The 24,967-nt window shown below is 41.4% G+C and overlaps 1 protein-coding gene across 1 annotated transcript in view; it reads left to right on the top strand.

Annotated features, from left to right (window-relative positions):
- The first annotated feature begins 1,859 nt into the window (after positions 1 to 1,859).
- Positions 1,860 to 24,967, top strand: part of LOC124273051 (dynein regulatory complex protein 1-like) — a 48,298-nt gene continuing 25,190 nt past the window's right edge. The window contains 5 exon segments of the mRNA XM_046708263.1: positions 1,860 to 1,978; positions 1,980 to 2,057; positions 4,926 to 5,126; positions 5,538 to 5,589; positions 7,248 to 7,304. Of these exon segments, the coding sequence (XP_046564219.1) occupies positions 1,953 to 1,978; positions 1,980 to 2,057; positions 4,926 to 5,126; positions 5,538 to 5,589; positions 7,248 to 7,304 (414 nt within the window). The 5' untranslated portion in view covers positions 1,860 to 1,952.

Raw genomic sequence — 24,967 nt, 5'->3', positions numbered from 1 at the left:
GAACCAGCCGTTACACTTGAGTGCACACCCACCCGCTCTGACTGGGTTCGGTATCCTGGCTACTTCGTTTCGAGGGAGGTAAACCCAAGTACAAAATATTGCACTTTTGATTTGCGATTATACGCTTATAATTTTGTTTATTTGTTTTTTCATAATCAGCAATGCTGCATTGCATATCATAAGTCATGAAGAAGTGATAATTGTGTTTGATTTTTTGGTTGCATGTGACCTTTAACCGTGTTAACTGTTGGGACCAGCATCTCAAATCAGGTTTGAAATTGAATTAGTTCTATTACTATACGCTAGTTGTCCCTGTAGAGAATCATGTCCAAGATTTGTTATACATAGTTCAGCCTGGTCATTGTCAAGTATGACTGAGTTAGTGTATACAAAGTATTTATCATATCATGACTAAACCACAGAGATTTACAGGACGCGAATTCCTGCGTCCTACACGCATAAAAATTGACAATGGAATGGCGGCAACGAAATTTATTAGTGCATCCACAGGGACGGAGGAAAAGTCCACATACTTTTGTAAAATTTCCAATTAAGTAACAATAAGTTATCACCGAGTTTGCTACTAGCTGAGTTATGGTATCATTTGCAATTTCTGTAAGACTTCCGCCCTTATCCCCCTAAATTTTAACGATGAGGACAAATTCTTTGAGAAGCATTTTCAGAAGTTTGATGTCTATCAGTATGTTCAGATACAGTTAGTTAAAGAAACATGTTAAAACCCATCCTTATCAGATGATGAATATATATATTCAGGCGATATGATTTGACTAGAAAAAAATTTATGGGGGGATACGGGTGGAAATCTTTCCGCGAAACGCACAAAGCACATATATATTATTCCGCTGGAGAGTCGAATATATATATGCGACTCTCCAGCGGAATAATATACATATGCTTTGGGCCCGTATTTCCACCCGTATCCCCCCATAAATTTCTTTCTAGTCAAATCATACCGCCTGAATATATATATTCATCATCTGATAAGGATGGGTTTTAACATGTTTCTTTAACTAACTGTATCTGAACATACTGATAGACATCAAACTTCTGAAAATGCTTCTCAAAGGATTTTTCCTCATCGTTAAAATTTAGGGGGATAAGGGCGGAAGTCTTACAGAAATTGCAAATGATACCATAACTCAGCTAGTAGCAAACTCATGATAAAAGTGAAACATGTTGGAGAAGATCCGTGTTGTGTAATTATTTCAGAAACTTCTTCTTATATATATATATATATATATATATACACATACATACATGTCTCATTGTAATGGGCCAATATGTCCTCCATGTGTCAAAACCCAACTTCTCTGACCGAAGTGTTTACACTCACAGTAGCACCTTATTGCCAGCCTCACAGGATATATATCAATTTAATCATTACCTTTCCACAACAGACATTTTAACTCATCACTTTTATCAAATTATGCATCTTGCACGTCAATGCCAACGCCCAAACTATTTAGCAACATAAACGTATCTGACCTATGCATGGAACAATCCCTTATTTCAAACGGTTCTGGCAGCAAAGAACTGGCAAAAACTTTATTCATAATGCAGTTTTTATATCCGTTAGTGATCCCTTTGTATCGGGTTGACTTTGATTACATCTTCAAAGAGACTAAAAGCCACAATGTAAGAAGATTCGTGACGGTATCCACTTAAACAGTATTGACCGCCATGATGTGTTGTTAGGAAAAGGAAGTTGACGGTGGACTGCATGCCGATTATGATACTGATAATGCATGCATACATATGTTCACAATAGACTGTTCCTAAAACTATACAATTTCTGTACAATTCTTTAGTCTCGTGTTACCGTAAGCTTGTCACGTGACCAATGGCGGCTTCCCTCGCGACGAACGAATACAACAAACAAATTCTCATGCATAGTCAGTAATCGGACTTCAGACTCGAAACCACATTGCAAAATGAGTTCCAGTGGCGAAGAAGAAGAAAATAACAAAAAATGACCCTGAAGCTCGCATTGCAGCCCGTAGATTATGCATTCAAAGACGAATCGAGGCAGCAAAACGGTATGTCACCCTTCAATATACACAATTAATAATCTACCATCCATCAAGGCTTATATGAAGGCTGTTATGATCGTCCGTTTGAAGTTCCTACTTCTCATTAATTAACTGTAATCATTATATAAGTTCAAGATACAACACTGAGCTCTTTTCTTTATCTTATTAGTCGTTCGTTTGTATTTAAAAAGAGCAGAGAGAGAAAAAAAAAATCAAAACACTCGTAGACTAGATATTATTAGATAAATATTAAAACTATTTTTTTATTCATAAGATGAAACAGTGATTTCCAGGGACATTTAGATATTTTCTTGATTTTGTCAAATTCTGATGGGAAATTCAGATTCAGAAGGAAAAACGTTTTTGAATGACAATTATTCAATGTCAAAGAAAATAAGCCCACGCGTCTCAAAGCCTGTATACTGGGACTCTCTATTATTGGAGAAGCACCACACCACACGTCGGCTGTTTACATTTGCAAATTAAGTAAAAAAAAATCACCTCTCTTGAAAAAGTAATTTATTTCATTGGAATGTCATGTCTAATTGTAGAAATATCAAAAGTATTCATCTTTGCAGTAACTTCTGGAACATTTTGAAACAAGTAAGACCCCTACCACCATTGCATATTGCAAGAATCAAAACTTACTTTTTGTGCAACTTCACCCTGCACACTGCAGCAAATTGTATGGCACATTTAAAGGCGGCAAAAAATTATTTTGCTACCAGGGATTGGCATAGAGAACTTTGACAATGGGTCATTTTCAGGATTATTAGCCATTTTCTGATTTTAGAATGGGCCACTATCCTTGTATCAATAGTAAACTTCAAACTTTTAATGGGCCATTTTTTATTCTAATGTGCAAAATGGCCCATGGCCCCTGTCTTTCCCAATCCCTGGTTATGTTATCTTTGCCTTGTATCCAAATGAATGGAAGTTTCAGATGTTTTGTTTAAAAACATGATGATATGACTAATGTTAATGAAATTCCTAAATAATTTTTAACATCAAAACTACTTTGATTCGTTACTTGTCCTAAGTAAATGTTTCACTGTGTCATTTGCTTGTTAACCGCGTGCCATAGAAAGAAAACAGCAATACCGCGATAATAGAGAGTTGCTTCAATTTCCGGGTCAAAAGAGGCAATCGGGATTGACACAATCATATTGAGCGAATTGCGATTATTATTTGCGACAGAAATGAAAATTAAACATCAGTCAACTGAAAATATATATAAAATGCCAACTGTCAGGTGGCGTTCATAATCTATCATTAACTACCACGATAATAGAGGGTCCCATGATATGTACTTGTAACCTATTTGGTAGGGGTGACTATTAGGGCTGCAATGAATACACTATGTGGCGAATATGATACGTATCATGAATATTGGGTAACGAATACAAATAATTATTCACGAATACAATATTGTAGTTAAGTGATTGATGTACAATATGGAACGTCCATGTTGACAGTTTTGATTTGTCACACCAATAACCAGTGATCTCATGACACTCAAATTTGGCATGTAATAGTTATAGTCGACAGTACCATGTGCGGCCTTCGCAAACTAACATGACTTGCGCTACTGCAATGCTAGTACATATTCCATCCTTGCATATCTCACTTTTCAAAAGTACACAAGGGTTTAAGTAAAACACGCTCCCTTAAAAAAATTGTTAATATTCGGTTCTGGTGACCACGAATAACGAATTGAATTCATGAAGGGCTACGGTTCGATTCACCGAATATGCGAGTGAATCATTACAGCCTTAGTGACTATGGATGGTGAAACAACTATTGCAATAGCAATAGTCTATTGCAACATACTGTTGTGATAATGATAGTCTATTGCGACCAACTATTGCAATAGGGTTTTTTTTAGCTTGAGTGAGTTCAATTTTACGCCGCTTTTAACCATATTCCAGCTATATCACGGCAGGGGACACACATTGTACCCATGTGGGGAATCGAACCCGGGTCTTCGGCGTGAGGAGCGAACGCTTTAACCACTAGGCACCCCACCGTCCCTTTCTCTTTTTGTTGTTGCTTGAATTGTCTCATTTGAAGTCATTTCCCAAATGATTGTATTATATGAAATAAAAACAAGTTTAAGTAGTTTCAGACTGACAAGAAACTTGAAACCCAGATCAAGTAAACAGTTAAAACAAATATTAAACTCAATGAAGCTGCAAGTCTGCACCCAAACAATATTTGTTTAAGAGATAACAGGGGCGAATAACTCTAAATCAAAGTGAACGAGTCTCGTACTTCCTGTAGTTTGCACTGCGCATTTATCAACGGAAGCCATTTACAAAACTATCGATAGTCACACATACTATAGATGCATCGGTAGTTTTTCATTTCTACCATCGATTAATTGCTATCGGAGACTCAACAATTTTAATCCATTGATAGTTCGATGCATCGTTACCGTCCTACTATTTGGCATGTTAAATGTTGAAAAATATGTAATTCCAATGACCAAGACTACCCATGAGATACCTTTAAGACGTTAGAGGTGACTAACGGGATCAGGTGGTCAGGCTCACTGACTTGATTGAAACATGTCATTGTATCCCAACTGCTTAGATCGATGCTCATGCTGTTGATCACTGGATTGTCTGGTCCAGACTTGATTATTTACAGACCACTGCCATATAGCTGGAGTATTGCTGAGTGTGGCGTAAAACTAAACTCACTCAGATACCTCTAATATGGATAGGATTATTTTTGGCTAATGCCTTCTTTTGATCTATTATTCAGCTGATAATGATGATGTTTTCCTATTATGATAGTGTTTTGGAAATGAGCCAGTAAAGCTTTAATCATATTAAGTGCACATAACAATTATGTGTCATCTGTAATTGACAGGGCTGCGATGGGTGCAGACCCGAATGAAAAGAAGGAAGTGAAAGAAGAACTGAGCAAGAGCAGGAAGCAGATTGAAGACAGTCGGCTCCGTTTAACCAAGCTGGACAAGGATGGATTTGAACTGGTCACTAATATACGAGTGGCTGGAGATGCTCGGGAGGCAATGCAGAGGACAGATGAAGAAGAAGCCAAACGATTGAGGTGATTTTTATAGAGAGAGATTACTGAAAAATGTCATATTTTCGAATAGAATATCATTATTTGTGTTGTTTAGGTTTGAATGCGATGTAGTAAAATTGAAATGAACTTTTAATTGTCCATGCATCAGGATTAGCTGTAACAATGCAGTAGCTCTGATGTTAAATTTGTTGTGAGATTCTAAGACAGAAAATCAAGGGTATGTCACATAGTCTATAACATCATCACATAGGTGCTGTGACATTATGTATCACAACAATCACCAACTTAAACAGTTTGCATCAGCATGTGACCAATTATGTCATTGTTAAATGTGCTGTTCCTATCATTTTTATGAAACTTGCTTTGAGCTTCATCATTTTTGTGCCTCTAATGCTTGTATACTACTTGTTGATGAAGATGATTGATTTGCAGAAAAGAGAGGTTGGAACAAGAGGCCAAGTCAGGAGCAGAGAGATTTGAGGAGGTGAGAACTATGACTGGGACTGGGATGTCCAAAGCACACCCTCATGGGTATTCCTGAATCAGCACTAGTTTGAGCATGTTGAATTATTGGCCTACCTTTAGAATACAGCACCAGAAACTTTAAAAATACGTCATAATACCCTTTTACGTAATGTAATGTGATTTTGTTCGAAAGCACGTTCTCGAAACAATGCCCTTTGACGCCTGCATGGCAACACGGTTGTCTGGCTCAGCGAGTGCGTATAAGCTCTGCTCACTGATGTTTCATCTCTACGAGCTATGTCATTGCATAAGCCCAACGATGTTGAGAGTTTCCAGTAGTTGTATACCGGCGGATGCGCAATATTTTGCAAGCACCAGTTTGAAATATTTTTCTTTTTTCACTAATAACGCTCATATTTATTTGTATTACAGGTTGCTGAGGTGTTATGTTTTGTGTATTTTGTAGTTTGTAATTTTTTAAATTTACATATATATTTGAACCATTCAGTAATTTGCACCATTACATAGAAAAGTGTTTATTTTTCGAAGCGGTAATAATAATGCATTACACTAGACACGTCAGTCGTGTTTGTGCCGGTTCGGTCAATGCATTCTATTTATTAGGATTAATTCAAGGGCTTAGGGCTAGGGCTAGGGCTTAGGGCTTAGGGTTTAGGGTTGGGGACCTAATGCAATATAGTAGGTACATGTCCGGTGGTTCGGTCAATGCATTCTATTTATTAGGATTATTTCAAGGGGTTAGGGTTAGGGTTTAGGGTTAGGGTTATGGATAGGGACCTAATCCAATATAGCAGGTACATGTCCGGTGTAATACGTGAGTACCATTTGTTGTTTTTCCTTTTTTGCATTTTAATACTTTTTTTTCACACAAAAACGGGAAACCAAAAACGTCGAAAGTACATTATGAAATGGGTTAATGTAGAAATTTTGGGCTAATGCAAATTGGCCTGGAATTTGCACTCAAGCCTCTTTCACACGCAACATAAATTTTGTAAAGTAATGATTCGAATGCTAACTCACCCTCGTGCCGTCATTACACATGCTCCCATGTCTCCCTCGTTCCTTAGTGCGATCCACATAATCCTTACAGTGTTCCCTACATCACTTTTCTGTCACAAAATCACCGATTTATATAAAAGCGCGTCATTCATGCATGCACCGTGAAATCTACGTCTGACGCCTGACGTCAACAACCCTTTTCAGTTTTAGGCATATCGGCTCATTCCACGCCACACGTTAATTTGTAGATTACGGAGTGGGACGAGTGTGCCAAATGGCATCGGATCCATTCGGCAATTGTCCGTAGAATAAAATCACGAGACACCAAGTCTACCCGTAGCATTCGTAATTGTCCGTCACCTATTCGATTCTTTCCGTTCATTTCCGTGACGTCACGGGAATGACTCGATAAATTTGAACATTGTGCAACAGTGTGGACGTAGCTCAGTCGGTAGGCTGTCGAGCTAACAATCGAAGGCCGCGGGTTCGCGTCCGACGGGTTCTCACAAACTGGTTGCAGAGATCGTCCCCACGAGAAGTTGTGGTGCTGTATTCTAAAGGTGCTCATCTTTCAGACTTTTATGTTAAAATGGCACCTGCACTCCCATCCGGCAGCCATACTATCCAAATCATTCATATTGTGGGCTTGTATTGCAGATTACAAAGAAATGGGAGTCAGCCCTGCAGAAAGAAGTACCACAGTCACTTCATGAGGTTTGTTTGATGTTGCATTTCTATTTGGTTTTGATACCAAAGTAAGTACCGTATATGACCGTCAAAAAGACGACCCCATGGATAAGACGACCCCCAAACTTGACACATTCTCTTTTTTACTGTGTGAATAGTGCTACAATTCCTACGATTTATTAAAAATAAGTGTTGACCACATATGGACATGTTGAAATGTTCAATTTGCATAATATTTGTACTTCAAAATCAAATGAGGATTTAGTTATTTCAAACAAAAATTCATATAGGAATGTATTGTTTCTGCGGAATCAATAATTGCATGGTAAAAATGTCTAACATTTGAAAAGTCAAAATGGCACCAATATGTTAAAATTACTAAAATTGCAAATCAGTCATAATTCATATATTCCCGCCATGTACATTGTCACTGACAATAGCCATACACGATACTCAGTTTAGTCTATCGGACTTGAAAATGACAGATAATTTTACTTACCGCTCATTTCTCCTGATTGGGAGTCAGACTCTGAGTCGGAATCGAGAGAATCACCGATGATATGTTGTCGTCTGTCACATGGGGCTATTTTTACACTCATGACTATTCATACTCTTGGCGGGAGGCAACCTTTTTATATATTTCCGTGAGCATCCCTTGTGCTGATTTCTCAATGAAAACAAGGATGAACTATTGTAGCGCCATTAGTATCTTTAATTACATTTCATTCATCTACGTATCAACGTTAGCGATTGAAACGTAGAACTTTATTGTTTTGACTCGGGCAGCGGTAACCTCTGTGACGTGGCATGTCAAAGGTCGCGTAAATCCGCGTATTTTATTTTTGTTCCAGACGAACAATGCGCTAGAATTAACCGAGCCCACCTCGCCAATATGGAAGCGGTGCGCGGTCGAAATCAGAAAGTGTCGATAGAAACAGATACACATATATTCTTGAAAAAAAGAAATAGGAATCTAAATAATAACAGGGTGTATTTTTTTAAGCACTGAAACAGAAACAACAACAATTAGATGACAAGCTTTATGATAGTCAGCGAATGAGCAACTGTGCTACAACTTATGATGTATATCATTACAAAAAAAACGTATTCATTCCGTGGTAAATCACACTTCCACAATCATACCTCAGGTACGAAGTTCGTGTAGAAATGAGAAATAACCTATTAATTCAGGATAATCATAACAGCGATTAGTATGTATTAAATATAAGCTTTTGGTGTTGTTACCTATGTGTACTTTTCAACGTCTATTCAGAAAGTTAAACATCTATAATATTCTAAATAAATTACTAACACCCGGTCGTTCCAAAGAAATAAACAACACAGTCCCCACTAGGAGATATCACAGGCTATCTTGCCTGCATTTCTATTGTCATCTGAGAACCGTAGGTGCTGCTTTTTCTTCTCGTGGAAAGTACTGTCAGCGACCTTCAACTTCGGTCGCCATTTTGTGTAAACTTCCGGCGAAAGAGTTGCGGTACCCTTTCTGTACCCTTTCCAAACCGGCCCCGAGAAGTAAATATTTCAACATTGACATATGAATTATAGTTCCTTTAACATGAATGACGAAAACATATTACTCAAATGTCTTTACATGAAAATATATTAGCGAATATTGTCGATGAGAGGCAAGTGAACATGCAAGTGCTGCTGATCACGAAGATCCCGTGGTAGAGGACATTTTATGTAATTCTTTTAAGAATCTAAAAGATCAATTGAAAAACAATACTAAAGTAAACGTGTACTTACATTTCTTTGCATCGTATCCACAGAATTGACACATTAATTCAATACAGGAATAGCACATAAATCCAATATAATGAATTCACGTTTCACCTTTGTTATGCCCAAGTTTCCAGTAACGAAAAATAATGTCGTCCTTCATCTTTTCCCATGTTTCCATGTGTGGAACATTTGTCAAGATTTTCAACACACATAACCACCTTTCACAGAGTGAATTCTGCTAACATGAAAACTAAAACATTCTTCAGCTCCAAAATTAAACTGTTATTTTACGCACGTCTCACTGAGCGATTAAAGTGAATGTGTTGTTTTAATATTTCTTTGAACGGATTATCGTGAGCGAATAAATGTACATGTTGTCTTAAGCGTATGCTCTTACTTGACACTGATTGCGTTCAGCTCAATGTCAACTGCACCGTATACTGTTATCTTCACCTTGCGTATAATCTTATAAAAGACATTATCTGAAGGATATGATTCATAATTTGTTAATCATGGATAAGAAGCCCTGTATGTACCCCAGATACCACAGTTGCTGGCCTGGGGTCAACTGTCACCCCAACCAAGCGGTAACTACCTATGATAATATAAGTGTATTATTCTAAAGACGGGCATTAGCAGATGGGGTGTGATGTAACGAAAACCAGCAGATACAAGACATCTGGACAGAATATTCACAGGGCATCAAGACTCCATCCCAGACCCTTATTCTTATAACATCTCTCATAACTAAGAAGTAGCTTCAGGATGGCACAATAAGGAAAAGGAAATCTTCATGTCTGTATATATTTAATAAATTAACTGAAATCTTCATGTCTGTATTTATATAATAAATAAATTGAAATCTTCATGTCTGTCTGATTAATTGTCTGTCTGATTACAGTTAATTAACCCAGGGGCCGGTTCGGGTGCGGGGCCGGTTTGGGTTAAATATCCAGGGGCTGGTTTGGGTTAAATATCCAGGGGCCGGTTCGGCTTGGGGCCGGTTCGGCTTGGGGCCGGTTCGGGTGTATCCCTTTCTGAATTTTTCCTAAATATGAGGTTTGAGGGGACATAATGGAATATCTGAGTATACACAACATTATGAAAAGTGGCAGTGTTCCACAAGTAATGTTTTTAACAGATGTCAATGGGTATGTATTACTGTCTGAATGATTTTTAATATACGTTGAGTCGCTATTTTTCCTTATCCTGACTCATGCTACTTGCTTGTCTTCTTCTTCTTGCGAACACAGTGGAACACTTGTATCTCCCAATTGAAGTTCCCTTCAATGTAAAATCACTAATTAGTACTCACCACGAGTTATCTGTCCCCTCAAAGCGGGAGCGAGTAGCCACCTCCTGCCATGTGCCTCACTCTCCTTCTTAAGCCCAGTGAGCAGGGCGTGAGAGCGCCTGTGTCTCCCTACACATTATATCCTTTATTTATATTTAGTTGTTTACCTCTTATAATCATCTACAGAGGTGTAACTAGTATCCTTATACATGATGCATTGATATTTATTCGTGTTTCTACTGTTTTATTCACGGTTCGCCGTGTTTGCTCAGTAGATTGCGTTAATGAAAATCTGCACTGTTTGTAAATTACGTTTCTCTGCTGCTGATCCGCATTTAATATGCCCTAGTTGTATTATGCCATGCTCTACTGTTTCACGTTGCAATCATTGTATTAAATTATCTAATTCTGCCTTTGATAAATATTTATTTTGCGTCTTGAGACGCGCAGCAGATAGATTACGGAAACAGTCTTCAGTCATGGCTAATAGATCAGAGTCTGATATACCATGTCAACTGTTGGCGGATGACCCCCTACCGTCTGGTGTTCCGCTTGAGTTGCCCTCGGGGGAGAAGCGTGGGACGCAGTCCGCTATCTCCAAGAAGCGACCTGCATCCCAGGACATCCCGTCGTCCCAGTCTAAGACCAGGAGAGCTTCTACGTCGTCACAACGTACGCTCCGCACCCCCAGGGCTACATCTTCGTCGAAAGTGAAACCTACGAAGACTACTAACAATTTTTCATCTGACATTCTTCCTGTTTCAGAATTGGGCTTATATGATGACGATCTACCGATCATCATTCCAGATATACGGCATAAGAAGCGACCAGTATCGGCTACCGTCACCTCAGCGCAGATCAACACGCAGCTAGAGATGCCTACACTGACGGCAGAGAATCTACCTGAGGGTCCCGTCGCTACCATACAGAGGGCAGCGTCTACATCAGCGCAGACCGTCCCAGGCGACCTGGTCAGCCAGATTATGATGTTGATGGAAGATCGTCACGGTTTACAGAGGCCTCAGAGCCGCGGGCCCCAGAGCCCAACCCACTTACAGTCTTGTAGGGCCCCAGAGCCCGTTTGCTTGACCAGCGTAGGGCCCCAGAGCCCACAGGCCAGCCTCCGAAGAGCAACCCAGCCCGTATCGAAGCCTTCAGCGAAGGATGCCCCAGTCCGCCTCCACGAAGGACCCAGATCCTCACCATTAGCGAAGGCTTTCACGGAGGAGGAGTGCTTCACCGAGCTCAGACCCTGAAGAACACAGAGGTGGATTCGTGAAGCAAGCTCCTATCTAATGATTGGGACTCTGACTTCGATACCTTCAGGCCTTTGCGAAGGTTAAGTGGCTCCAAGTCATCTTCAGCTAGAAGATCTATAAAGGGATTCACAGAGAGCTTCACGCGAAGCCACCAGCGTTAAGCCAGGGAAGTCTCCACAAAGGTCTCCCTATACAAGCCACTTTCGTCAGTCCGTTCACCACATTCTTCTCGTCGATCCTCATATAGATCTAGGACTCCACCTCACTCTATTATCGGTGATCCGGCGTCAGAAGAAGAGGAAGAGGGTATCGTATTCTCGGATGCAGAAATTAGATACTGGATGGTGAATGGTTTGGAACTTTCCTCCCCGTCTAAGAACGAGAACTCAGCCCATACTTATTTGATGAAGGAAGATGATGCTGACACTATCTCCTTACCTCCTATTGACCCGATAGCAGCGGTTCCAGCTAATCTGGATGCAGCTTTTACCAAATCTACAAAGTCTCAGACAGCACATTTCCCGGTTTTCAACGCTAAGAAGTTTGCAGGCCACAATATGGACTCCTTTTTCAAGGCTCAAGATATTGATGAGAACTTTAAGTTAATCAATGAGACCAAGTCCAGGAATTACAGAATAGGCGACCGCCAAGCTAGCTCAGTTGGATACCATTTCTAGGAGAATGTTTTTTGGACTGAATAGATCTAGAACTGTCAATGAAACTCTTCTCACCAAGTTCAAAGACTCTACAGATGAAGAAGATAGGATGATTTACTCGGCTCTACTCATGCAGAAAAGAGACCAACAGTTCCTTACAGATCATTTGTCAGCTTTTCGGCAGCTACTACTATGGCTCGTCGTCAGGGTCTCCTAGCCTCCTGTAATTGGGGTAATCAATTTACTGAATCCCTCACGCTGCCCGTGGTCATCTCCATATCTCTTTGGTGGTAACATAGACAAGGTCTCCAAAGAAGTGTCTAAGGACTCTAGAGAGGTGCTTATGATTAAGTCCATGGATACGTTAGCTAATGTCATTAAGCAAACATCTATGAGATACTCTGGCAAGTCGAAATTCTCTGGACTACAGAAAGCACGGGACAAGCAATTGGCTGCAGCAAAAGGTTCTAAGGAGTCTTTTCCCATACAGCAATTTCAGAGGAGGATCAGCAAGAGGCAGGTCATCCAGAGGTTCCCGCACTTATAAACGATGAAGTACAGGTTCGGAACGACTGGAGTCTTCCACCCCCAGCCGTTCCAGTACAACCATCTCAAGTGGGTGGACGCCTTCATCTGCACTGGGAAAACTGGGGATTCCTACAAGATCCTTATGTATCCAACATCCTACAGCACGGATATCAAATACAACTCAAGGCCAAACCTCCGTTGACAGTCATCCCTCCAAGGTTCGACTTCCATCCATTACAACTACCAATGTTAAGAGAAGCAGTAGCTACACTTTTAAACAAGCAGGCCTTAGAAGTTCTGGATCAAGTAAACATCGTACCAGGTTTCTACTCCCCAGTTTTCCTAGTGCCCAAGAAAAATTCCAAGGAAAAGTTTTTGTCTCATATACAATATGAGCATCTTCAACAGAGACTATCTAAGCAAACCGCCAGCGTTTAGCATGATACACCTACGCCCAACTTCTGACTTAATTCGTCCCAGAGACTACATGGCCAGCATAGATCTGCAAGACGCATATCTACACATTCCGATTCATCCCGATTCAAGGAAATATCTCTGATTTATCCTAGGCGGAATACATTACCAATGGAAAGTGCTCCTTTTGGAATCTCATCGGCCCCTGGTTATTCACAAGAGTGTGTGAAACCTATCATCTCATACCTACATCGTCAAAGGTCTTCCACAGCGCTCAGCAGCTGAACTTTTAACCTAGATGATGTCTTTCGGGATACAAGTGGATCAAGATCCACAGCTTCTCAGGTGAACTGGAACAGCTGAACTTTATAAGAAATTAAAAGAAGTTTAATCCATAAAAAATATCTTGGACTTCAATTAGGATGGTTAGTAAATCTACTCAAGTCAGACCTAGAGCCAACGCAAGATCTGCAATTTCTAGGTATACGATTTCTAACAGCCCAGAATCATATAGTTGTACCGGAGGACCGATGGATCAAGATCCAACAGTCAATCCCACAAGCCTTACTCTCTCCGCTACCACTACGACAGTGGCAGAGCCTATTGGGATTACTCACATCAGCTCAAGACATGACAGTCAGAGGCAGACTACAATTACGTCCGTTGCAAGTCCTCATCAATTTGCATCTCGACGACTCTCTACCGTTCAGTCTACCGGATCAGGTCAAACCTCACCTACTATGGTGGACCAAGAGATCGAATGTTTGCGTAGGCGTCTCCTTAATAGAGCCGGAATCGGAAACACATCTCTACGTAGACGCGTCACTACAAGGTTGGGGAGCCCATCTCGCCAACAGGACAGCGTCAGGCCTATGGAGCAATCAAGAGAGCAAATTACACATAAATCTGCTAGAGATGCAAGCAGTGATAAACGCCATAAGTCACTGGAGCAACTTACTACAGAATGCTCAGTTGATGATTCACACAGACAATTCGACAGTGGCGTTTTATGTGAACAAACAAGGCTCAACAAGGTCCCCGAACCTATTGACTCTATGTTTTCAATTGTTCGATTTAATCGACAATCTCAACATACATGTCAGAGCATGTCACATTCCAGGAGCAAAGAATGTAATAGCAGGCGCTCTCTCTCGACCACTCCAACCATCACCCGACAGAATGGATGCTCCATACAGAGATATTCACTCAAATTATCAAGGAAATAGGAACTCCACTAATAGACCTATTTGCCACTCGATTCAACAAACAACTGACAACTTTTCGTATCGCCAGTTCCAGACCCACTAGCATGGGCAGCGGACGCACTAAGCATATCGTGGGAAGGACTCAGCGCGCAGCGTTCCGCCACCAGCGTTAATCCCACAAGTGTTACTCAAAATCAAACAAACTCAGAGCCTCCATCTGATTTTGGTCGAGCCCTACTGGCCAGCGAGAACGTGGTTTCCAACTCTTATTCAAGAAATCGGACAACCAATACTACAACTTCCAAAGTGCGAATCTGTTAATACATCCGCACACCAAACAAAAGCGGCGGAAAGCCAGAAACATTCCAACTTCACGTATGGACTGTATCAAGGCGTGTCTAAATAAGAGAGGTTATTCAGCCAGAGCGGCAAAAGCAGTCACGCTTGCCTTGCGTAACTCCACTCGCAACTTATACGATGACAAATGGCACAGTTTTGTCAATTATGCTGCAAAGAAAGGATTTACAGCTAGATATGCTACTCATCCTCAAGTGGCTGACTACTTATGTTATCTACGTCAGACCAAAAATCTAAAAGGCTCAACCTTATCCACTTATCTTGCAGCAATAAGCTCTGTCATAACTATGAGAACGGGTGTCAAGCTAACCAAGACCCCAGAGTTACTTTCGCCTTACTGAGCATTCGATTGGAGGATCAGAACGCAGATTTCACGCTCCAGCTTGGGATCTAAATATAGTGCTCCAACACCTCACAAGTGAGGCATATGAACCGTTACAATCTACATCGTTCGAATTTCTGACACAGAAAACCTTGTTCCTGTTATCTCTAGCTACGGCTGCCAGGATGTCAGAGATTCACGCATTGGATTACGAGAGAACACGCTTTGATGATATTCATAACATCGTGCATATGGGACTACGTTGGGATTTTATTGCCAAGAACCAATTACCAGGCCAACCAGACAGGTTATTCCACGTCCCAGCTCTCTCATCTATACTTGGACCTCATGATACGATGGATCTATCACTATGCCCAGTAAGAGCACTGAAAATATATTTCCAACGATCCAAACAGAGGAGACAAAAATTCAAGAGATTATTTATTCCTCTATCAACAGCTACGCAGACTGAAGTCTCACGTACTACCATCTCCATTTGGATCAGAACTGTCATACTACGTGCCTACAAGGCTGCAGGACTCGACCCTCCAAGAGCATCTAATCCTCATGAAATAGAAGCGTTAGCATCGACACTTGCTCTTCACGGCAACTGCTCTTTGAATACCATAATGGAGGGTTGTTTCTGGAGATCCGATATGGTGTTTGCCAACCATTATCTGAGAGATATCACCACCGAGGACGTCTCAGGTATTCACCATTTCGGTCCCATGGTCCTCGCACAACAGTTGACAGTTCCTCGGAGAAGATAAGTCAATCTTACAGATTTTACTACTTATCTTATAACAGTACTAAATAGCTATATGCTATATATATTTTGCTTAAGTTCATTTATTATCTTAAGCACAGTACTATGGTTGTTATATCATAACAGTATATTAGCTAACAAACTCTATGGAGTTTTTGCTATTATATATTTAGCTTAAGTTTAATCATATCTTAAGCTCAGTACTATGGATATATCATAAAAGTATATTAGCTAACAAACTCTATGAAGTTTATGCTATCATATTGTCAAGCTTAAGTCTATTAGTCTTAAGCATAGTATTCATGTTGTATATACTTTTAGCTTAATATTTATATTGTAATAACCCATATAGGGCAGCTGATAAGTTAGCAGCAGGAATTCATCAATTCAGTGCCTTTATAAAGTTCCCATAAGGGTTATTACAGTCATTACAGAAATCACTAATTATCTAAAATCCAAAGTATTCTGTATTCCCACCTCCGTTTCCATCGGAGTTCTACAAGCAAGTAGCATGAGTCAGGATAAGGAAAAATATGTAATTTTCTGATTAAAATTGATATTTTATACTTATCCTGACTCATGCTACTTGCTTGTCTTCTTCTTCTTGCGAACACAGTGGAACACTTGTATCTCCCAATTGAAGTTCCCTTCAATGTAAAATCACTAATTAGTACTCACCACGAGTTATCTGTCCCCTCAAAAGCGCGGGAACGAGGGCACCACCTCCTGCCATGTGCCTCACTCTCTCCTTATATAGCTAGCCCAACACTTGAATTTTCAGGGAAATCCAAAGTGTTATGTGAGGAGGACGGGAGGGCTTACCTCATGAGTCAGGATAAGTATAAAATATCAATTTTAATCAGAAAATTACATATTTATTGTAGCAACAAACTGGCTTGCTTATTTTACCCCATTCAACAATCACGAACTGATTACCGCCTCGTTTTCCATTGACTGCTAGTTTACAGTAACATCGGTAAAAATGTGTGAATTTAAATGGCGTCCGTATTTTACCCCATTCCATGTGCTTACCACGTTCATGAGGGTCCGTATAACCTTAGTGTTGATTATATATATTTTACATAAAAACTCTTGCCCGCACATACCAGGACCTCGCTGAAAACCGCACTGTGAATCATTCCACCAGATACTTCAATGAGAGCAGAACTCATTTTGACCGGACACCGTCGAAGCCTCCCACATTTGACGGATCTGGTGACTGGAGAACCTTTCTGTTGAAATATGAATCTTTTGGTGAATCATGTGGTTGGGACGCTGAAAGGAAAAAGAGGGAATTTGTACACACACTGCATGGTGGTGCTGCGTTGTACTACAGCTTGTTGGTTGGTGATAGACCCTTGTCAACTATTCCTTGGAGTACTTTAGTATCAGATTTCCGGATCCGTTATGCCGCTGGTGAGAATCCTGCAGAAGAGTCAATAAAGTTTGACAATCTGATGCAAGGACGAGATGAAGATATTAGAGACTTTGCGGACCGTGTGAAACTACAAGCCAGCTACTCTTTTGCTACCTGCCCTGCGTTGTATTGTGAAACACAGGCAATTAACAAGGTTTATAGAGGCTGTTTTGATTCCGATGCAGGGGCTTGGGCCTTTAACATGAGACCACAGACAGTGGACGACAGTGTTCGCATCATCCGTCGGGCACTCCACACCAATCAGTGGACGTCCCGCAAACAAGCTCGCCGAGTTTCAGAGTCTTATTTTCAGGACGACAGTGAGAATGAGGATCTGCTTGTAAGGCGAACTCGTGGGTTTGACAAGTCAAGGCAAAGTCTTTCCTCAAGAGGACGTCCATATGTTCCACAGGGGCTGATGCATGCTCCGCGGGAGGTCCCACAATCTCTCTCTTTATCAGGAGGGAATGAGTATTGCATGTCTCCACAGTCTCCAAGGAGGGATCTACAGCAGTCTGACAGTACACTTTCTGCTCAGGTACAGACACCAACACCAGTGACAACATCTACACCACGTGGTGTAACACCTCAGTACACAGTCGCTCTGGACCAACAAGTAAAACATCTCTCTGGTAAGGTAGATAATGTCATTGCCGCATTGTCGCAAATCGCCAGGAACCCGTAGGAGTAGACCAACATGGGTCTCTTACCACAAGTGAACCATCAGAACATGTGCCCCAACAACCAGAGACACGACAGTGTAAATCCTTGGGGTGTCCGTACGACATCGTGAAATCCTTGCCGTGGTGCCAGGAGTTCGAGGATTACACAAAGGCTGTAATGGAATTTTCAGCAAGTTTGACTTCACGACCAAATACCTTTGCGGTAAATAAGATTACTCCAACCACCGGAAGTCCACCTTGTGAGCCCATGTACGAACATGATCCATGTGATGTCAACTTCTCTGATGGGCCAAAATTGCCTGCTTCCTCATCGCATGGATGCAGCACCAAGTTAGCTTCAGATTTGGTCGATGCAGAAAGCAATGTTCTTATAAACCCTGAACTTGAATCATTACCCCAGGACACAATTCCAGACTCTGAGTCAGAGTCTGCTGACATCTCCGGACATGCCTAACCTCAGTCAAGTTTTGATTCTGCTGAGTATTACATTGATGACGACTTTTCCCGTCAGTTGTCGTTCGATGTCCCAGTAATCCCCACAGGTGGAGAGACAGTTGTGCTGAGGTCTGGGGCATCATCTGACTCATCGAGGCAGTATCATGGCCCCTCACTCATATCAGTCGTAGAGGTTAGGAAGAACAACAAGTATTTGCAGCAGGAACTGTTGCAGTTGGTCAGGGATTTTATGAAGGGTGCACCAGAGCAACCGAGTCCCACCCCATCTACATTGGTAAGGGAACGTGAGGATCGGATGCCTCCTGTAACAGCGTGTGGCTTGCTGCCCCCATCTGGAGTGGCAGAGGAATGTGTGCGACTCCGGTAGGACCAGGAGGTCTTGTGGGGTCCGGATGCACAAACTTTGTTCTAGAGACAACAGATTATGAAATGCCCACTGACACTTCTGTTATACCACAACGGGAGGTTGATGACAACCCAACTTGTCAACGACCTAATCTGACGGACCCTCCGCAGGAGGACTCAATCATTTTGGTTGGGCAGTCGATGCCTGAGGGTATCATCTCATCTTCGGCCGACATGACTTCAGATGTAATCTCATCTCAACCTACCCCTGTTCCTATATCCAACAATGAACAATTGACAACCATAGGTGGATCTACTTCCTTTAATGGAAAACTGTGTTCCCCACATATCGAGGAAAGTGATTCCCCACCAATGGCCCAGAATGGTATATCATCCAGTGCAGGCCCCAGTGTTTGCAAGCCACTAGAGAAGTTGTCATCAATCAGGCTAAGGGATTGAATGCCAGCTATTGGTTACCAGTGACAGTGGAAGGTATAAAGGTCCCTGCCGTTATAGATTCTGGAGCGTCTGTGACTATTCTTGCTGAGGACATATATAGGAAACTTGATCCAACCCCCGCCTACTCTGGAAATCATCAACATTAGAAATGCCGGAAAGAATATGGTCATGACAGGAAAAGTGGTTGGACCAGTCATGGTGAAGATTGGACACAAAATGTTCCAGGAGTTACTCCATGTTGCCCCATTAGAGGAGGATCTCCTTCTTGGACTTGATTTCATGAAGTCTCATCACTGTTGCATTGAAACTGATGGAGATTGGTTGAGGCTTGAGGGCGATACATTTCCGCTAATATTTTCTGTAAAGGCACCCTCATTTGAATCTTTTCCAGTCCATCTCACAAAGGAAGTTTTCATTCCTGCCAGATCAGCAGTACAACTCTCATGTGTGACACATCATATGTCATTACCTACTTGAACCAGCCCCTGATTTATCCGTAGTGCTTCCTCGGACGTTCCACGATAGTTCGAACAGTCCAGCTGTCTGTGTTGTAAACCTCGGTGATGAAGCCATTAAACTCTCACATGGTGAGCTGTTGGCGAGAGTTTCTGAAGCTGATCTTGTAGCTGACTATGGAGGTGATGACAAGGCTGACAAGGTTGATCCACCACAGGAGGTACCAACTTTGAAGAGGGATTTGCCCGAATTTCACCACAATCAAGACAACTTGTCCTGTGTTAGTCAGTCAGCTGAAGCTACTTCTGTACCAGAGCACCTTCGAGACCTCCTCAATCGATTTTCAGCACAGCTCACAGAAGACGATGTGAAAAAGCTTGAGAGGCTGCTCATTGAATTCCAGGATGTGTTCGCTTGCCATGACATGGATTTGGGCAACTTCACAGCCATAGAGCACACTATTGACACAGGTGATGCCGCACCTGTGAAGCAACGGATGAGACGAACTCTGCCAAGCTTTGCACACGAGGAGGAAAGTCATCTACAGAAGATGCTTGATTTTCAGGTTATCCAACCCTCCACCTCAGAATGGGCAGCAGCACCTGTACTAGTGAGGAAAAGATGTGGCGGAGTAAGATGGTGCTTGGATTACCGTAAGCTCAATCTACAATGTCGTAAGACAGTATTTGCTCTGCCACTCATAGAAGTATGTCTGGAATCACTCTCCAGCAATGTGTGGTATTCAAAGCTTGATGCCTATAATGCATACTGGCAGATTCCTATCAAAGCAGGGGGCCGACACAAGACTGCGTTTATTTTATCACTAAATATGGCTTGTTCGAATTCACCAAGATGGGCTTTGGTCTGTGTAATGCCCCAGCCACCTTTGATCGTGTCATCAATTTAGTTCTAGCTGGGCTGAATTGGAAAATTGTCTTGGCTTTCCTGGATGACACACTGGTTCTGGGGAAAACAATTGACTGCCACTTTGACAACCTCCGAGAAGTTTTTTTGAGGTTCAGGAAGTATCAACTCAAGTTGATGCCGAAGAAATGTGAACTTTTTCAAGTGAGTGTCGAGTTCCTGGGACGAAAAATTGGTCCAGATGGCCTTGAAGCAGGAGTTGATATCAGCGCAGTGGAGCAGTGGCCAACCCCAAACTCTTGCAAGGATGTTGATCGCTTCCTAGGACTGGCAAACTATCATCGTCAGTTTATACCAAAGTATGCTGACTTGGCTTTGCCATTGTACCAGGTGACGGGTAGGAAAACTTTCCCCTGGACTGATGAACGTGACCAGGCATTCCAAGCAATAAAGGATGCCCTGCTGTCCACTCCAGTTTTGGGAATTGCCAACATGGATGATCCGTTCATTTTAGACACTGATGCATCCTGTGCTCTCGGTGCAGAACTGACTCAAGTCCAGAATGGTGTTGAAAAGGTCATCGCTTATGGAAGCCTGTCTCTGTCAAAAGAACAACTCAAGTACTGTACTACGAGAAAGGAGCTGCTAGCTGCTGTGAAGTTCACCAGGGCCTATCAGCATTACCTAATTGGCCGACCGTTTATGCTCAGAACGGACCACAGCAGTTTGCAGTGGCTCATGAACTTTAAACAACCTAACGGCCAGCTTGCAAGATGGCTTGAGGAATTGAGCCAGTATTCCATGAAAGTAGTTCATCGGCCAGGCTCCAAGCACTGTAATGCTGACTCCCTATTCCACGTCCACCTCTGACAGCCTGCCCAAATGTAGACACTGATGTCCTTCCATCTCAGCTCCCTTGCCATGGCTGCAAGTACTGTATGAAGGCTCACCAGAACTGGTATGAATTTCGCCAGTCTGTTGATGATGTGCTGCCACTGTCCAAGAGTCCCAAGTTCCCCAAAGATCCCACTCATCAAGCACTCTTTTTGTCCAATCAATCACCCTCCAATGGAGGCGAAACTCAATCCACAAGAGAATCGCTATCTCCAGCTGGGAATGACAAGCCTCTCTGCGTAGATCAATCAAGTTCCAGGTGCGACCCGACAAACACCCAATCAGTGAGAACGTAAATGAGTCTCCAAATTTCAGGTCAGCATCTCCAGGTGTCAACATTCTTGTAACCCCTGATGGTGCCCTGGATATATCCTTCGACACAGTGACCCAAAACCAGTTGTTTGGAGGAGCATTACGCTCTGCTGGAGGTTGTGCGTCCGTCGATGAGGGTTACCCCGTATCTGCCAGAACAGGCTCAGATTTCAGGGTCAGGCAAGCTCTCAAGGGGGATCTGGTACTCTCTGAGGATGAGATTCACACCCACATTAGAGATAACATTCTCAGTGCTCAGAGGAATGACACAGATCTGGATATCATTCTGGAGTTTTTGTTGAATGGTGTAGAACCTACACAGAGTCATCTGAATCTATCCAGTCCAGCAAGCAAATTCTATTACCTGAACAAGGAGTTGTACCACATTTCTGACGGCATTCTGTAATGACCCTGGACTCCAAACGTCAATTGGTCGTCCCAAAGGATCTTCACCATGATGTTCTCTATTTGCATCACAATATTTCCTTAGCAGGTCACCGGGGGGCAGAAGCGAACCAAGGCTAGGCTCAAACCCAATTATCACTGGTATGGTATGTCGCGTGACATTCAACTTCATGTATCCACTTGCCCTGAGTGTAACTCGCAAAAGAAGGGCAATAGGAAGGCAAAACACTCCATGACCAATTTCCATACAGGAGCTCCTATGGAGAGGGTTCATTTAGATTTTTTGGGCACATTGCCAAGAACGCCTCGTGGCAATGAACACATTCTGATCGTAGACCAGTTTTCGAAATGGGTCGAATGTATACCCTTGCCTTCACAAGGGGCTGAGGAAACTGCCCGCGGTGCAGTCAATGAATTCTTTTCCCGTTTTGGCTTCCCCGTTTGCTATCCACACTGATCAAGGTAGGAATTTTGAAAGTAGGTTGTTCAAGGCCATGTGTGACACACTCCAAATTCACAAAACCAGGACCCGGTTGTATCAACACGTAATTATGTAATCATAAATTAAACACTAATCATTGATTAAATACTTAATGTTTGATTAGTTAATGAAGTGTTTAAATACGGTTGTATAAACCCTTATTTAAACACCCATTAACTAAGTATGCCTCTAATAAAGGTCCCGTCATTAAACCATGATTAAATTAGGGGAATCCCCTAATTATTATCCATGATGCATTGCATGTAAACACTCATCGATCGTCTGCATCATGGCTGCCGTCAGAAATCGCATAAAACTTTGAAAGTTGTGAAATACAACTTCTAACAGATCTAGTTGAAGATCACATCGGTGTGCTAAACAGCAAACTTACCAACTCCATAACTAATGACAAAAAGAAGCAGATATGGGACAAAATAACGGCCGAGATCAATAGCCTTGGGGTAAGCTATAGGACGTCCAAAGAAATCAAGACAAAATGGAATAATATGTTTCAAAATGCAAAAAAAAAGAGTTTTCAGATAGAAAACTTCAAACGAAAAACTGGTGGCGGTCCATGTCCCAAGCCTGTTTCCTCTTCCATCGAGAAAATCATGGATATTTATTCGATTCCGCATGTTTCAACGGTGTGGCGGTGGAATCTCCTGTTCCTTGCAAGGTAAATAGTTCTACAAACTGATAATAGAGATCATTCATTTTAATTTTGATTGATGTTAGTATAGATTATGTATGTCGATGCAAGTATTAAAACAAAATAGCAAGTAGACGAAGACATAGGCTAGCTTGCGACTTCAAACCATAATGTCGAAATGCGGACAGTTTCATTTCATAATCTTACCTTCTGTACAATGCAGTTGAACTTTATTCAATCACATTTCACCCGCTGTACATAACGTGCGTCCTCTTCAACGAATATCCAAATCAATGTGAAGGCCGTTCACTCTTTTCACAAGAGTGAAGTCCCCTGTTACTATTTTTGTACATGGAACCCATCCCGTTACACTTTGCATACGCTTCCTATTATGTTTCTCACAATGCAAATATTTAAGAAGCGACAATATTAAAAAGGTTGTGCAAAAATATAGCAATGTTAGTAACAGACAGACGCATTTGACGCTGCTGTTATTATTAATTATGCTTTACAATTTAGAATATTTCAGGGAATTATCATCGAAAACTCGTAATGTAATTACATCAAATAAAAAACGCTTGAGGAAATACAGGCCTGTGTCAACAGTATTAGTAATGTGATGTAATTTCCAGAGACTTATACGGTATGTTAATTTCGTATAGCATAAATATTTTCCATGAATTTAATTTTCGTTGGGTCCTAATTAAAGTGAGCACAGTAATCATCTCAGCTACACCCACATAATTTCGACAGAATTTTCCGATTCCATCAGAATTAATTAAATAAAAATTGTGTTTTCTAAGTTAAGTGGCAAATATTTTTGGCTCGGGTCCGTATTTGCATCTGTCATTTTTATTTTATTTTCAATGACTTTGTGGAAGGGTGGCAAATTTTATATCTAATTTAAAAAAACAAACCAAAATTCCTATCTATTTTCAGAAACTCAAAGTGTAGAGATCCATGGCTCTCCTACAACGTTGGACTTGTTGAGTCGCGTGTTGCAGGAGCAACAGGATAATGATGTCGCCGTCCCATCGCTTGATGCAGAGATGCCAAGCTGTAGCTACACTGCTGATATTGCAGCTAAAGGCAACTTACAGTCCTCCGTGGAGAGCAAGAGTCTGTGCGAAGACGGGTATGTAGATATATAGGTGTAATAGTTCCCTTATTCAAGTTTTCAATAATACCATGCAGTTTATATTTATTGCTACTGGCAGGAAGAGCAGTTTAACCTTTATATATAGTTATGATCACAAAATTAAGAATGACGGGATGTTTTATTCCTTAGTATGACAAATATTTATGGCATGTAGGTTAATTGATATACATGTCGTAAGTTAGTGTAAATCAGAAAATGCAGTGATATTGACGACGTGTTTCAGAGTCACGGCATCTACTAGGGGGAAAGGACCGAGGATTTCCAAGAGGAAAGTGAAGCCAGATGATGTCACACAGCTCCAGTATGAGGTCCTCCTGGAGCAGAAAAAGAAACTGATCGCTGAAACCACCTACTACGAGTTGATGAATAAGAAGGCGGAAGGAGTTAGGCGCTTAATGTTAATGATCATAATGTGATTGTATTACATGTATTCCACCGTGATTATTACAAGTGCTGACCTACATGTCAGTGCTACGTATTATGTCTGACTGAACAAGTAAGACATAGTTATTGATTAAAGTTTCAACGCACTGAAGAAGTTTCTTGTTATGTATTCCTTATGTTTA

This window comes from Haliotis rubra, unplaced genomic scaffold (assembly GCF_003918875.1).
Source record: "Haliotis rubra isolate DU_JTF1 unplaced genomic scaffold, ASM391887v1 Scf176, whole genome shotgun sequence".
Taxonomy (NCBI): Eukaryota; Metazoa; Mollusca; class Gastropoda; order Lepetellida; family Haliotidae; genus Haliotis; species Haliotis rubra.
This window is presented reverse-complemented; position numbering and strand designations above follow the sequence as displayed.